The sequence below is a fragment of the Lissotriton helveticus genome, chromosome 2_1 (genome assembly GCF_964261635.1).
Source record: "Lissotriton helveticus chromosome 2_1, aLisHel1.1, whole genome shotgun sequence".
Classification (NCBI taxonomy): Eukaryota; Metazoa; Chordata; class Amphibia; order Caudata; family Salamandridae; genus Lissotriton; species Lissotriton helveticus.
The window spans coordinates 540,695,464-540,710,646 of NC_136059.1; the positions used below are offsets into that span (position 1 = coordinate 540,695,464).

The following is a 15,183-nucleotide window of genomic DNA, read 5'->3' on the forward strand; positions in this document are numbered from 1 at the left end:
TCTTTGAAGGTAGGCAAGACCTACACTTGTGGCGCGATTTTATTATTTGTGTTGAAGTAGGAGATTGCTCAAATGGTTTTTTTCACACACGTGTTGAGTGTTGTAATTTATATGTGTGATAGACTCCATTCTCCCTCTCTCTCCACATATTCTCTAGGAGAGTTGCGAACTGTTTGGCCTGTAGGAGGAGGTTGCTTGTAGCCCTCAGGGGGGTGTCCGCTCTCCTGTGTGGGGGGGCCGCCCTCACATCGTTTCCCAGGTATTCAGATTGTGTGGTGATTGCGTGTGTTTAGTCTGATCAGGTTGATACACTCTGGATCGCACGCTCCCACAGATACCTGATTGAAGACACAGGGTGGATATAATAATGTGTTTTTGGTGATTGGGTCTTTATAATTTATAATTTGTGTATTCTTTTATCACCTTTTGGATAATTTGGGTTTGTCGTTTTTTGGTTTCCCTATATAAGTGATAGAACGACTTTTTGGGCTCTTGGAGTGATTTTTTAGTTCCACGGTTTTTGAACTCGAGTGTACATTGCATCGGCACAAATGGGTGAGATTTTTTGTGCGGCTTAGTGTGTTTTGAGGAATAGTTGCAAATGTATTATGTGTATATATTTTTCCAGTACCCTTGTCCTGATGAAGCCACAAGATACTACTGGCGGAAACGCGACCGCGACTGCGTCGACAGATAATTGATTGTGTTTATTTTATTTTATTCCTTTGTTTTCTTTTTTGTTTAGGGTACATAATTGTATATTCTGTATATATTGTAATTATCACGTTTGATTACTGTAATAGTTAGGTCATCTCCCCTTCTGTGATTCATTACCTTGTCCTTCTTAAAAATCATATCATTTATTGCAGACAAAAAATATTGAAGAAAACAGGTTAATAAATTGTCGCCTGTTTTGAAATAGCTTTTGCTTTATTTGTCCCTCTGTACCGTTCTTTCTACTTTTTCATCCTCGTGATGCTCCTTGCCCAGGTTTGGGAGGGTTATTTGGGCAGAACCCCTGTTTATTATGTAGTACCCCACTTTCCCAGCTGAGCCCCCGATGCTACAGCCATTGCAGACGATAATAACAGCTCCTACTCATACTAACATAATCTCTAGACTCTACAAACTAGCTCAAGCCGAAATTGGGACGCATACACATGAAGCCCTTGACAAACTTTTGGATACCCCCCTGACAGAAGATGACTGGACGTCATGCTGTGCACTTGTCACTCTTCTCACACCTAATGGCAAAATCCGCATCATTTATTACAAGTATATCCATCAAGCCTATTATACTCCGGCCAAATTAAATAAATGTGGGTTTCGGGACACTGCGCGATGTAAGATATGCGGTGCTGATCAGGCAGACTTTGCACATCTGGCATGGACCTGTGCCAAGATTAAACAATATTGGGAAATAGTGACCCATCATTTGGGTAAATTGATCTCATGTACATTAGCTTGCACACCACAATTATGTCTATTAGGATTGCATATACCTCTGAAATCGATGAAAAAGAAATTAACTGCCATAATGTTACTCCTGGCAAAATGCAGGGTGGCGATGCACAGGGCCAGTAAGCAAACCCCCACCCTGTCCAACTGGATACAAGATGCTGTATATTATAGAGGCAATTTTTTTATATATGCTAAGGTACTGCCGACAGCGTCGAAACCCTCAGACATTTGGGAGCCACTTACAGCATACCTGCGTGATCACCCTGACTTACTCCAAGCCAGCCGTTGATTTAACTGTTGCTTTGTAAATGTGATGTTACAGTGATGTAGAATGCTTAACTGTGTGTTATTGGGAAATGTGATTGGAAGTATTTTATACTGCAGTGTCCCTGAAGAGACTGTCCTGGATATGATGACTTTTATGTACGTTTATAAGAAAACCCAATAAAAAATAAATAATAAAAAAAAAGTTATCAATATGTTCAAGGTGGTGCTTTTTTGTCATCTTGTCTACTTTACTTTTAAGTGAGAGTTTGGAATCCACCTTGACATCTAAGTATTTCTACTTCTGGAAGGGATCCCATTTTCTTATGCCAGAATGCAGTTGGGTTGTAGTTTTCTCATGAGCCAATGATTAGTATTCCTGTCTGCGACAGATTTAGTTTCAGATGGTTTTTAGGCATTCAGTGAATCTTATTTTTCTTTGTGATGGTTTTTCCAATTTAACAATACTTTTAGCGCCATTGCCGTAGTTGTAGCAGGTCAGTTTTAATGAGTTTATACGTCCAGTGAGGGAGATTAGGTATATATTGAATAGTAGAGGTAAAATTGTTGAGCCTTGGGGACACCTGTAATTTGTAAAAATGAAAATAAGAATGTGAGTAGCAATACAGCTAATGTTCCCGCTGACTCTGTTTTAGTGCAGTGGCCTGTATTCCATTATCATTGTCTTGTGAGTTTTTTGTTCACATTGTCAAATGCTGCTGATAGGTTCCGTAGAAGTAATGAAGCAACTAAGTTAAAGTCTGTAATGTCATTGAGGCCATCTCAGTTGGCAGTCTGATCCAGTGCATCTCAAGGTCTCAATCCTGTCTGTTTTTTTTGGGGGGGGGGGATTTTGAAGCAGCAAAAACTGCCCTTTAATACAGATAATGTCTTATTCTTGTTCTAAATGGGTAAGGTAAGGTAAATTCTTTATTGCTTGATTAATAAAAATCTTTGCAATTGTTCTTAAAAATTCTTAATGAACACCATTCAAAGTACATAAAAACTAGATATAAAAAATTAGACATTTCATACAATCACATTAGTATAAAAACATTTCTTAATTTGCAATATTAATAAATATGAAAGAGAATCAGTGTGTGCAAAAGTACATCTTGTGCTGGCCTTAAATGAAAAAAAGTAAAAAACCCAATGAAACCTGTGAGGCACTGTCCGTGGGTAGCTTTGTAGTTGCAGTAGCAGGGAAGTAAAAAACTCAGACAAACACTCACTAGTGAAAAGTTCTTTACTTGTCGGAATTTTTCGCTGGTCATATTTTTCCCAGTTCATAGAGTAACGCCTGGGATTAGTGCAATGTTTACTGACTTCATGAAGTAAACCAGTCTGCAAGCTAATTGAATGTCCTCCCCGTTAAAACAGGCCAGCAATGCCTGTCGACGGGTTCGCAGGAGTTTTTGGTTCCACAGCTGTGTTAGATGTCTCCTTCGTTCAGTATCAAGGGCTTTACAGCTGCATAGCAAATGCAATACATCCTCCTTAGTTTCTTTGCAGAGTCTGCACTTTATGTTGGAATCCAAGCGTTTCCATGGGGGTAGATGTTCTTTTGATGGTATTACCCCCATCCTCAACTGCAAGAAGGTTTCCTTCGTCGCCCGAGAGAAGCCAGTACCTAGGTAGGCCTGTGGTTGCAGCCTGGTGTAACTCTGAATCACGAACCATCCATGCGTCCTCCCGGTTAATACTGCTTTGTCTTCTTCTAGGGATAAGATCTTAACAGTTTTGTTAACGAGCCGATTGAAACATTTTTGCGTGCAGCTTGCATCCCAAAGGTCTTTTAACGCAAGAGTATTTATTGCTGCCTGGAGATAGACCATTGCAGGGCTGTTATCTCTTTCCAGCTCCTTCCATAGATAAGTATTCAGGGTGCCCAGCTCAGCGCTCTTTACTTTGTGCCAGCATTTTACATAGGCACCTTTACGTGCTAGTTGTTGTTGCTGTGAGCCAAACTCAAGCCTTAACTGTGCTGGGGAGGTGTACGGTGGTAGACTGAATATTATTCGCATTGATTTTGCTACTACTTTATCTAAGGTGGACTCATCTCTCCCTTACATACATTCGCTACCGTAGGTTATCGATGGCAGTAATCTTGCTTGTAGAACATCTAGCAGGGGGATTAAATTTGGACCAGCTATTTTGCTCTTGATGCTTTTTAGTGCAATGGCCAGCGATACCCCTCTGTTCTTAATTGCCTTTTTTTGTTGTTTAAAAGAGCCTTTTGAGTCAAAAATTACGCCCAGATATTTATATTCTTTAACAGTTTCCATCTTCTGATCTCGCGGAAACCACTGTGGGTGTCACTTTTTCATTTTTTGGTTTAATATCATCACCTTTGATTTCCCTTGATTTATGCTTAGTCCGTTTTTGTCTGAGAAATTGATCGTTGTATCGATGAGGTGTTGAAGACCAACAGGAGTTTGACTTATCAGTATCAAATCGTCCGCGTACAATAGGTTCGATAAAATAAGGCCCCCTAATTTTGGAGAGTGATGGTTGCAATTGTCAAGGTCTTTGGAAAGGTCGGACATGAAGAGGTTGAACAGGGTCGGTGCGAGAACGCACCCCTGCTTCAAACCTTTTGTTGTTTTTATTTTCCTTGATAGACAATCGCCTGCCCCCAATTTTATTTGGATCCAGGTTTCTGTGTGCAGTAAGATTAGTAGGGTCAGGAGTTTGGGATCTACGTCCTGTCTGTTGGTTGGAGAGCATTTTGCTTCTCTGTAAGAATTCTGAAATTGGAAGGAAGTCTTCTTTTTCAGTCATTTATCTCACAAATGGTCTGTTTGAGATGGAATAAAAGTTTGATGGATCTTCAAGATCTCCATTTATTTCATCCATTGATAAGTGATTCATTGAGCTCTTTGGCCAAAATAGACACAGAAGTCGTTTTCAGGATAGTCTTTAATGTATCGCTTCTTGCACATGTCAGTAGGATACCTGCCAAGCTCATGCATATAATAAGGTTGTTTGTTTCATTTATAGACAGTTGGTTAAACAAGCATCATTTGGTTCATATTGCTAAGATTGTGGTTTCAAGTTACTGTATTAGTTAGAAATTAGGTCACAAGAGCCTATTTGTCAAAAGTTGCAGATATTTTCAGAGCGAATGGAATAACATACTAGGCAGTCTGGTTATCCGAATTCGAAGGTCATTTTTTTGTCACATTGGAGGCATTCAACTTCCATTGCGAGTAATGATATTTCTTGGCTTTGAGGATTGTTGCCTTGTAAATTCTGTATTGGCTCTGTACCATGCTTTTTCTTGGTTGTGTGTTTTCCCCATTACCATTCTAGCATCTTGATTTTTCTTTTTTGTGTGTTTCTATTTTGCATAAACCAGGTCACTTTCTTGTACTGTAGTCTACATTTAGAAGATTTAGTGGGAGTTACTAAGTCGAAGAGCTCTTAGAGTCATGGGGGAATCGGTTTATTGACAGCAGTAAACTCAATGACCTTATTGCCAAGATAGGTTTTTAGAATATGTCTGTATCGAAAGTCTTACATAGTCTGTAAAAAGAGCTTTTGCATGTTGTGCGTGAAGGGAGTCCCGTGCTTTCTGTTTAGTCTTCTTCAAGTTGGAGTTGTTTCCCAATTTCAGTTTTTCCATAGTTTTACTCTAAGAACCCTAATCCTCACTAAAAAGACCATGTTTGATTTCAATGAAACAAGGTATATTCAGATCTGTGGCACAAAGAGGCTTCACTCAGAAGACCCCGACAAGGATTGTATTTATTGCTCAGAGCCCAACCACAAGGCGAAGGACTGTAATATCTGCCACTCTGTTTCTACGAAACCCCTCTTAGACAGTGAGGATAGACTACTACTATGGCTTCAGAAATCAAAGTCAAAAGACATCACCTCCATTGGAGATGTATCTGAAGGTTCCTCAGGAGTGTCAAGAAAAGCCCCAAAAAGGATTTGTTCTGACCAAGAACACTCTTCTGGAGCAACATCTGAGGACATACCTTCCACTTCTAAGGTTCCTCCTAGAAAAATACACAAGAGAACAGTCAGACACCAAAGTCTTGCTTTTGAGGTAGTGGTTTTGACTTTGATGATATTTTTTAAATCCTCAGCTGGAACGCCTACCTTTCAACTTACTATCCCAATGCAAAAGCTGCCTTTGTAATTAATTCCAATTCACAAATAGACAACATCTGTACTGTTGATATGACCTTTGCAGAGAACAGTCGACAAGTCCACTGTCAACAAAGAAAGTGGACGTTTTGTCACTGGTGACAACACAGACACTGATGCTTGCCACTGCAACCACGATTGTTGACGATGACACCATTTGCAACTACAACACCATCGTCAACCATCTTGATGATGACACCAAGAACGAAAACACCATTGACGACATCAAAAGCTTGCAGGATCACGCCAATCCCTCAAAAAGGCATTCCAATACCACTAGTGTCTAAACATACATGTCCAAGCAAAGAATGTTCATACCCTCTTCAGCGCCTTCTGAATACATAAGAATAAGATCATGAGTGTCTCTTTTGAACAGCCTATAGTCAAATATTGGCCCCGGGGAATTGGATCCCTGGGACCTCGTAAAGGCTCAGGGAAGAGGGCTGCACCAACACCCCTCCCCACACACACACTGATTGGACTCCCCCTTCGCCCCCACCCTTACCTCACAGTCCCTGGCCAACCCCAGGGGGCCTATCAACTTCATTGGCTCAAGGTAAACAAACGTATTGAGTTCAAGGCCCTTTGCTTTATGTGTCGCGCTCAGCATGGCTTGGCCCCCTTGTACATACAAAGCCTTGTCAAGCCTTACCAGCCAACCCGCAAACTGAGATTGGCTAGCCTTTCTCTTTTCTCCCAGAGTGCGGCGGACCCGTATGGGAGGTTGCTCGTTCTCCTACCTTGGACCTAAATTGTGGAATTATCTTCCGTTGGAACTCCGGATCTATTGGTCTCTCATAGTCTTTCGTAAAAAGCTGAAGACTTTTCTTTATAGTCCGGTTTAATTCCTCATCCCCAACAAACTTTGTCCTTGTCCTGCCTAGCGCCGGGAAACCCTGTTGGGTAGCTGTGCACTTTATACATCTTTTTAAATAACTAAATAAATAAATTTATGAATCCATACTTTGCCCCCCTTATATGTTTTTTTCCCCTAATTGTTTCAGAGGACGAGGGACTGAGTCTTAAAATGGCTACCGCCACATCGTTATTGATGTGGGGTAGCCATTCAGATATAACCTTTAGATTTGTCGGCTCCACAGAATCTTCAGAGGAAAAAAAACAAAGGTTAAAGTGATGTTATAGTTGGGTGTTAAATTAGTTGAAAAATAATGTTTAAAAAACAAAGAAACCCTGAAATTCACCAGTTATATTACTAAGCTAATTATAACTTGTGTTCCCACCATGAGTTGCTTACGACCTCACATACTACATCACTAATGACGCTCAAACGACATCCTTGACATCATTGGCCATGGCTTTTGCCCAACCCCTCCACAGGCGTCCCACCCTATGCGTGGAAGAGAGTGGATTCTTTTTTTGTTTTATTTTTCACTTTTTTTTGCAGTTTTCAACTACTGTTTTTCTAAACTTCTCGTATATTGTTTTTCACATTTTTTTACAGTTGGTAACTTAAGTTTTTGTAAATGTGTTTTATATTGTTTGAAACTTTAAAAAAATGTGATTTGTTTTTTTACTATGTTTGTGATCTGTTGGAGATACTGTATTATAGCCCTTCAACATATTCTTTTTAAAACACTTCATTGGTTTTCGCAAGACCGAAACGGTATGATGACTCCAGAGAGTTCGTACTTACACAATGTTGCAAAAATACATTGCTTAGTAACCAGTCCCCAACTACCTCCCACCCCTGTCATTTTACATGGTACCCTGGATCCACAGTACCTGTATCAGCCGTCATCTTCTACATATTCTTCTATTAACTTCACCACTTGCCACATCTTTATGACTGTGTCTACAGTATATTTCGAAATGGGTCGACGTTCTTGCTCTAAATGTTCCAGTACTTCCTATGGAACCATCTGTTCTCTTTCTACTGCTTGCTTCTTCTGCATCTCTGCTCGCACTATGGTATTTGGATACATATCCCTCAAGTACTTCCACATTCCAGTGGTTCCCATTGAATACTGTCCAGTCTTTCCTCCGTGCAGCACCTCCTGGCACAAAGTGTTTGTAACCAGCTGCGTGCCATATTTTTTCACTTGCCAGAATACAAAAAAAACTGCCACAACAGTGATTCCTTCGTTAGTCTTGCTTCTTGTGGTCCTGCAGAAGTGCTTGTAAAAACACTGATGTCACCATCTTCAATGGCCATGATGGTTTTGGTTTGAATTCCTATAAAATGTGTCTGGTAAATACCAGTCCAGTAATGATGGTTAGCAAAATCATGAATGTGGTCTTTTTTTAATAGTGTCTTCTGAGTAGCCAATAAAATAGCTGTTTTTTAATTTGTATGTTTTTTTTTGACTACTCATAAATTACTGCGGTACTCCATAGAACCAATGAGAGAGTCCTACATAGGGTTTTGCTCTTGGTTCGGTTCCTGCAGGACAGTGGTTCAGGCTGGATCCTGCAAGGTAAGGTGAGGATGGCCCCCATAACCCATTCCCTAACTGACTTGCTCCTTCTGAGTGTTTTATTTGCTCGCAGCTGGCCAGCCGAAGGGGGCTTCCTTTGAGGGGAATGGTGAGGGCCCCCGTACAACAGGGACTGCAGTGACCTCCGTTATGTCCCTGCTGCAAGAGTCATGCTGGACTCGCCTGGGGGAATAAATAGTGTCAGCAAAAATAGTGACCACACTCTGTGTGAGAGGCAATTATCAAGAGACGCATATAAATGTTAATATATGCTTATAATCTACCAGAACGGGCAGCAGTGGGAATTAAAGCCCCATGCTTCTATTCGAAGTGTTAACCTTTAGCTTGGACCTATATATAACAAGAGTCTAGGACTTTAATTGCTACACAAGTCTGCTACACTGGGCTATACATTTGTAAGGTCATTCTGCATATAATATCATACAATATTAAAGGATTCAATATCTGAGAAGAAAACATTACCTGTAACTGTAGTTCTCTAGTGTACGTATCTTTTATAGATTCACATGTGACCTACCCTCCTAGCCTGCTCAGGCTCATGTATCAATGTATGTTATGTTAGCAGATTTTGTAAACACCCAAAAACGGACTTCCCGGCGCTAACAGGAAGAGGCAACAGAGTAAGTAGAATGAGCTGAAGCATTCTCTAAAAAGATAAGTTATGAGTTGTTTCCTGAAATTTAGCAGATTATTGTTGGACCCAAGTTGTTCGGGAAGGGAATGCATAATTTGGCCGTGAGGTATCAAAATGGGCGACATCCTGCTCTCGCCCTCTTGATTTTGGGCACTGCCAGAAGGGAGAGATTGTTTGATCTTATTGCTTTTGATGCTCTGTGTGTGATAAGATGTTGCACAGCATGTGGTCTGGCTGAATATTTTAATATATATTTCATATATGAATGATATACCCTCTTTCCCTAATGGGCCCTTCAGTATATGGCATTCTAGTGGAGCATATTTAGGTATGGCTGCCCAGTCCATAACCTCTGTGTTTTAAGGCATGTTTAAGTTGAGTTTGTTTGTATATAGAGTGAAATCTCGTGTACTTCCTGTAGTTGTTCAAAGGTTTTGATGGTCCTATTCTCTATTATGCCCTGACAGTAGACATACAGAACAAGTTCCAGCAGGTGTAGCTTGCTCGCCTCCTTCAGCCTGTTTCCATCTCACAGGGGTGTCTCAAGAGTGACCGAACTCTTCCAGCCTATGTGGGTTGTTGCTCTATCCCATGCTGTATAGGCATGGGGCATGGTTCTTGAGGGGGAGTCTAGTGTCTCAGCCTACATTGTGCTACTGTCTTAGGTCAGGTTATGGTGCAAAGAATAAAGCAGTAGTAGGTTAAGATCAGAGCTCCCGTAGGATTAGTTAACTCTCATAGGATCAAGTCGAGAGCCCTTCCTTATTCTATGTGAAGCCCGATGTAGGTGAAAGAAGTTGCCGCCTTAGGGATAGGTTGGTAATTCATAGTACAAGATGTCCGAGACTCAGTCCATGTTTGACGAGTTGTTACCTTATGGGTGGTCTAGTTACTCAAGAGTACCGAAACAGAAAAAGCAAGCGGATGAGACAGAGGACTCCCTCTCCCCCCACAGACCCCATTTACAGAACCGTTACATAACCACAGACACACCACGAGATACCCCACAGCACCCACTAGCTTAGAGGGCATTATAGGCTTCTGAAATGTTAAAGTAAAGTTGGTTCGATGTTTAACACTCATGGAGGAATGACAGGTATAATAATCTGTGATGCATATGTAAATAAAGAAAGCATAACACAGTGATATTCAATGTTTTATAAGTTGTACCCTGGAAAAAATTCAATAAAACATTTACAAAAACGGGGTTAAGCTAGTTGCACAAGGTAGTAGGCATTTGAAACCCAACCCAGGTGTTGGAAGTTGCTCCCTTAGTACCCACAGTACTGTTTGGTGTGTGTGACCTTACCCTGGTGTGGAAAGTGACTACCTTAATGTCCAAAGTACTAGATGTATGCAACCTAATCCAGTTGTATGAAATTGCTATCTTAGTGCCCTCAGTAGTAGGTGTATGCGCCTTAACCGAGGTGGGAATTCACTGCCTTGGTGACCACCATAGCAGATGTATGTGACGTTACCCTTGTGTGGGAAGCTGGCGCCTTAACTCCCAAAGTACTAAGTGCATTCTGCCCAATGCAGGTGCAGGAATTTGCTACCTTGGTGCCCGCGTAGTAGGTTTATGCTACCCAATCCAGGTTGGGAGAAAGCTGCTGCCTTGTGTCCTTAATAGTAGGTGTATTTGACCTAATCCAAGTGTAGGAATTTGCTACCTCGGTGTGCACTGTACTAAGCATATGAGATTCTCACAGGTGTGGGCAGTAACTATCCTACTACTCAAAGTAGTACATGTATCCAACCCACGCTAGGTGTGGATAGTCGCTACCATAGGAATAGGCTGGTAACACGCTGCAGTAGGTACAAGACCCCACACCAGTGTGGGAGGGTGCCCACAGTGCTAGGTGTATACGACCCAACGGAAACATTGTTCTGTCCTCCCTGTTTCGATCTCCCAACTCGTGCCTCCGGCATTTGTACCATCTCGGCTTCATGGCCACATCTGTGTGCCCACTGAGTGTGGCAACTTTACCCGTGTCCGTGCCTGTCAGGCTCCAGCAGGCGGCCCTCACGGTTGGGTGGAGAAAGGGGCCTCCCCAGCTTTGAAAGCAGCTCAAAAGCAACAGCACCGTGTTCTCACAGGCACAGCGCAGTGATTGATGCTTGTTGGAGCTGTGTCAGAGCCAGCACTCAGGAATAGTATGAGTACGAGTTGTCCACCTACTGCTTTCTAGGCAGCAAGTTATGGAAATTGTGCTGTGAAATGGTCTCTGTTGTCCCATTCAAAAATATTACTGAACCCACCCACAAAAATAAAACACCTTCAGACACAAACCACAAACGTTTGACATCCCCAGAGATTGTATATGTAAGTAAAACAAATCAATACCTGAAAACGTCAGCCATATTCATGGACGAATTTTTTTAATGTCCTCTTGTGTAAAATGTGTGTTTTACTCCAGCTATAGTCACCTGTCCACCTATAACATTTTATATCTGAAATGTAAACCTCCGTGTTTTAGGGGTAAGTAAGATTGCGTGCTTTTAAATAGTTGACTCTTTGTTTGCTTGATTTTCCATTTTATATTTTCAGTTCTGCAATCAGCAAGCACTGGGAGGCAGAACTGGCCACGCTGAAGGGGAACAACGCCAAGCTGACCGCAGCACTGCTGGAGTCCACTGCCAACGTGAAACAATGGAAGCAGCAGCTCGCAGCCTATCAGGAGGAAGCAGAGCGGCTGCACAAACGGGTGAGAACTGGCGCTTGTAAGAGAAACAATCTGGGTAAAACCGGAAACTTCAGTGGGGAGACTCGCAGACGCAGAGAATACTATACTACAGTTCATTCCTCAGACACCTGCTTCTCTCTGTAACTGTTTAATACTGTTTCTAATATATTTAACTTCAATACAACAATGCTGAAAAAGTGTGGGGCTCAGTATGCAAGAGTCTTGCCACGTAACCCGAAAGTGTGTGTAGAAGGGTGAGTGTTAAACATTACTGAGAGAGGGGTGGGTTCTATACATGTAATCACAATTAAAAAGATTTGACATAGCACTGCAGATCACTGCTCTCGATTCATAACAACAAGAATATTTGCCGGATTAGCATTGCTAAACAAAGTTATACATTTTGTTACCACAGTCCTAGATAAAAAGCGAACACGGTAATGAGTCTTGTGCCTTCATGCATGTCGTATGCGGACTAATTTGTGCTTCTTACATATTATCGAGTTAGGAGCTAGTCTACTAGAAAATATTCACACTTCTTAACACTAGGTGGCGCTGCGGTCCAAGTTTCCGAAGTTTACCTTAATGAAGAAATATCCTGCATAATGTAATAGCCGTGCTGTAAAGTTGAGAACATTTGTATGTTTTGTCTAATTTAGGTGCAGAAACTGTATTGTCCAATTTCCTTAACACAGTTGCAAACTGTACCATCTAGGTGCTTTTATTGATTGTTGCGTTCACCCCGGACTTTCACTGGGGTTGGGTCCTGCCAAGTCTCAGTGCAGGCAGTAATTAACAAGCATTTGCAATGCAATCGGTCTCGCCTTTGGGACATTATATGTATTTAGCTATGCAGCACATTAGCCTGGGTTCTGAAACATCTACTGTCTTTAACATGGATGGAAAGTAAGCACCAAACTGCGTGACACGCCAGGTATGGAAACACATGTAGAGAAATATTGCATTTCAGCTGTAAATGGTATAGTACAAAGCTATGTTTTTAATATAAAATCAGGGCCTTCATTACTGACCTCTGCTGGTCGTTTTCTATAAAGACAGTTAAATAAAGGCAGTTGCACAGAAAAAAGTGGAAGCAGACAAGTCCTAGGGCTGATCTCCAGAGCCCACAAAGTACATACTCATACATATAAGTATACACTAAAGTATAGACAAGAGGTCTCGAATGCTCGACCTAAAAACTAACTTTGAAAGGAGTCTCAATGGGGCCTTATATTCAAGTCCTTCACTTAGGGGCAAAGACACTTATTGATTCAACAATGGCTGCCATCACCTTTATGGTAACCCAAGATAGCAGTGAAGTCCATCATGTTTACCTTTCACATGCTTTCCCTCATCTTGCATCCCCTTAGAGTATTTCCGTTTACCAGATGTGTTTCTGTAGATTTTTCATGCACCATATGACTCATATTGTGCATGCTATGAACAGCGTTGTTACTGGGCGTCTGTGCGAAATCAAGTTGTCGTGGGTGTCCCTAAAGGGATACGACGAAGTGCCCCAGAGCTGAGGCTCAAGGCATTGCGAGTTTCACAGTGCCTTGTCAGTGGGTCATAAAGGTGTGCAGACTCGGGGGTGTACCAGGCCCCTCCTTACATATTGTATCAAAATCATATGCATTGGTGCTCTACAGGCTGTCCTTTCCAAGAAGGACCGCTACTGGGGACAGTAATGATTTTGACTTCAATGACAAGCTGTTCAGCGCCTCAAACTGTAGGTATCCCTGAGAAGTAAAAAATGCACAGTTTTCTGGACGTTAGTCCTCACACCCGAGAAAGCTTCACTGGAGCCATTGACGAGCTCCTCTTTTATGCAGACCACTGACTCATTGTCAGTGAAATTGCTCTCCCTCCCTCGCAGCTCCACCATTAAGTGAGGCCTTCCCCAGAGCCCCTGCACTCTCGAGTGTTGGTTTTTGAGGCCCTCCTCCACCCGCAGGTTTCTTTCCTGCGCCTCATCCCTGGTGGACCTCTGTCTCCTTTCTCTCGCTCCGCTCGCCTCTCCGTTTTTCACTAGTTTTTTCACCCTCTTTTTAATCTTTCTTTCTGCACTTTTCTGCTTTCTGCTGTTTTTTGATTTCTGATTAACCCTCTTTTATTTATCCCTTATTCCTCCTTCCCGCCTGTTTTCCCCGCCCCTGCTGCCTTGCGGCCCCTCCCCCCAGCGCGATCGGCCCAATCCAGCTCCCCTCCCCGCTCCCGCCTCCCAGCCGTCCTGCCCTCCCCGCCTTCACCGAAACCTGGACCAACCCCACCTTGGAACCAGACATCGATGTCACCATCCCCCATAGATATAAGATCTCCAGGGAGGACCGCCCCACCCGCCCAGGAGGAGGAATTGTCATCATCCACAAAGCCACCCTCCGCCTGAGCACACTCCCCGACGAGCACACAGACCTGATGGAACACCTTCACTTCAAGATTCTGGCCAGCCCCACCGCCACCCTCTGTGAAACCCTCATCTACCACCCCCCTAGACCCCGCGGACCCATCGCCACCTCCATCACGGACATCATCTCCCCGCAGGCCATCGCATCCACCAACTACACCCTACTGGGAAACCTCAATTTTCCCCTCGATAACCATCTGGACCCCAACACCGCATCCCTCCTGGACAACCTCCAAAACGTTGGACTTCGCAAGATCATGACCGAGCCCACAAACTCAGCAGGACACACCCGCAACCCCCTCTTCACTACAGGAAACTCCATCACTTTCAGCCACACCACTGAACTCCCATGGACAGACCACCGATGTGTCCATTTCACCTTCAGAACATCCACCATCCACAGACATCACCACCTGCTCCCACAAAGAAACTGGACTAAAATCACAGACGACCAGCTCACCTCTGCCCTCAACAATTCCACCCCAACTATCTCAGAAAACGACGACCTCAACACCGCAGCCCGAACCCTGCATAGATGGATCTCGGTCAGCGCCAACACCATAGCCCCCTCTCAAGAAAAAAAACAACACCCGCGCCAAGAAAGCCAGATGGTTTACCACCAAACTTCGAGAGTACAAAGGCACTTGCTGTTGCCTCGAAAAGGCCTGAAAGAACACCAAATCCACAGAAGCCCACAACAACTTCAGAACCGCCATCAACGCCCACCACCAACTCATCAGAGAAACAAGGAAAAAAGCTATTGAATACAGAATCTCCGCCAACGCGCACAACAGCAAGGAACTCTTCAACTTCATCAAGGAGTTCGCCTAACCCACCAGCGGGTATACTGACATCCCTCCCTCACAAGACCTCTGCGACAAACTCAGCACCTGTTCCCACCTCAAAATCAAGAGCATCTACGACAACTTCGACGAAGACAACCACACACTGAACCCTTACCAACCACCCGACACCCGGGAACCAGCGATGGACAACTGGACAGCCCTCAACACCGAAGACACACTGAAGACAATGAAGGCAATCCACTAAGGGGCCCCCACGGACCCCTGCCCCCACCACATCTTCAACAGAGCCACCGACACCATCGCACCCATGCTCCACCAA

The 15,183-nt window shown here is 43.1% G+C and overlaps 1 protein-coding gene across 2 annotated transcripts in view; it reads left to right on the plus strand.

The window, feature by feature from the left end:
- HOMER1 (homer scaffold protein 1) overlaps nt 1–15,183 on the plus strand; it is a 618,990-nt gene that overhangs the window by 460,104 nt on the left and 143,703 nt on the right. For both annotated transcript variants that reach the window (XM_078675203.1, XM_078675205.1), the window contains exon 7: nt 11,519–11,675. In XM_078675203.1, coding sequence (XP_078531329.1) covers nt 11,519–11,675 — 157 coding nt within the window. The remainder of the gene's footprint in view (nt 1–11,518; nt 11,676–15,183) is intronic.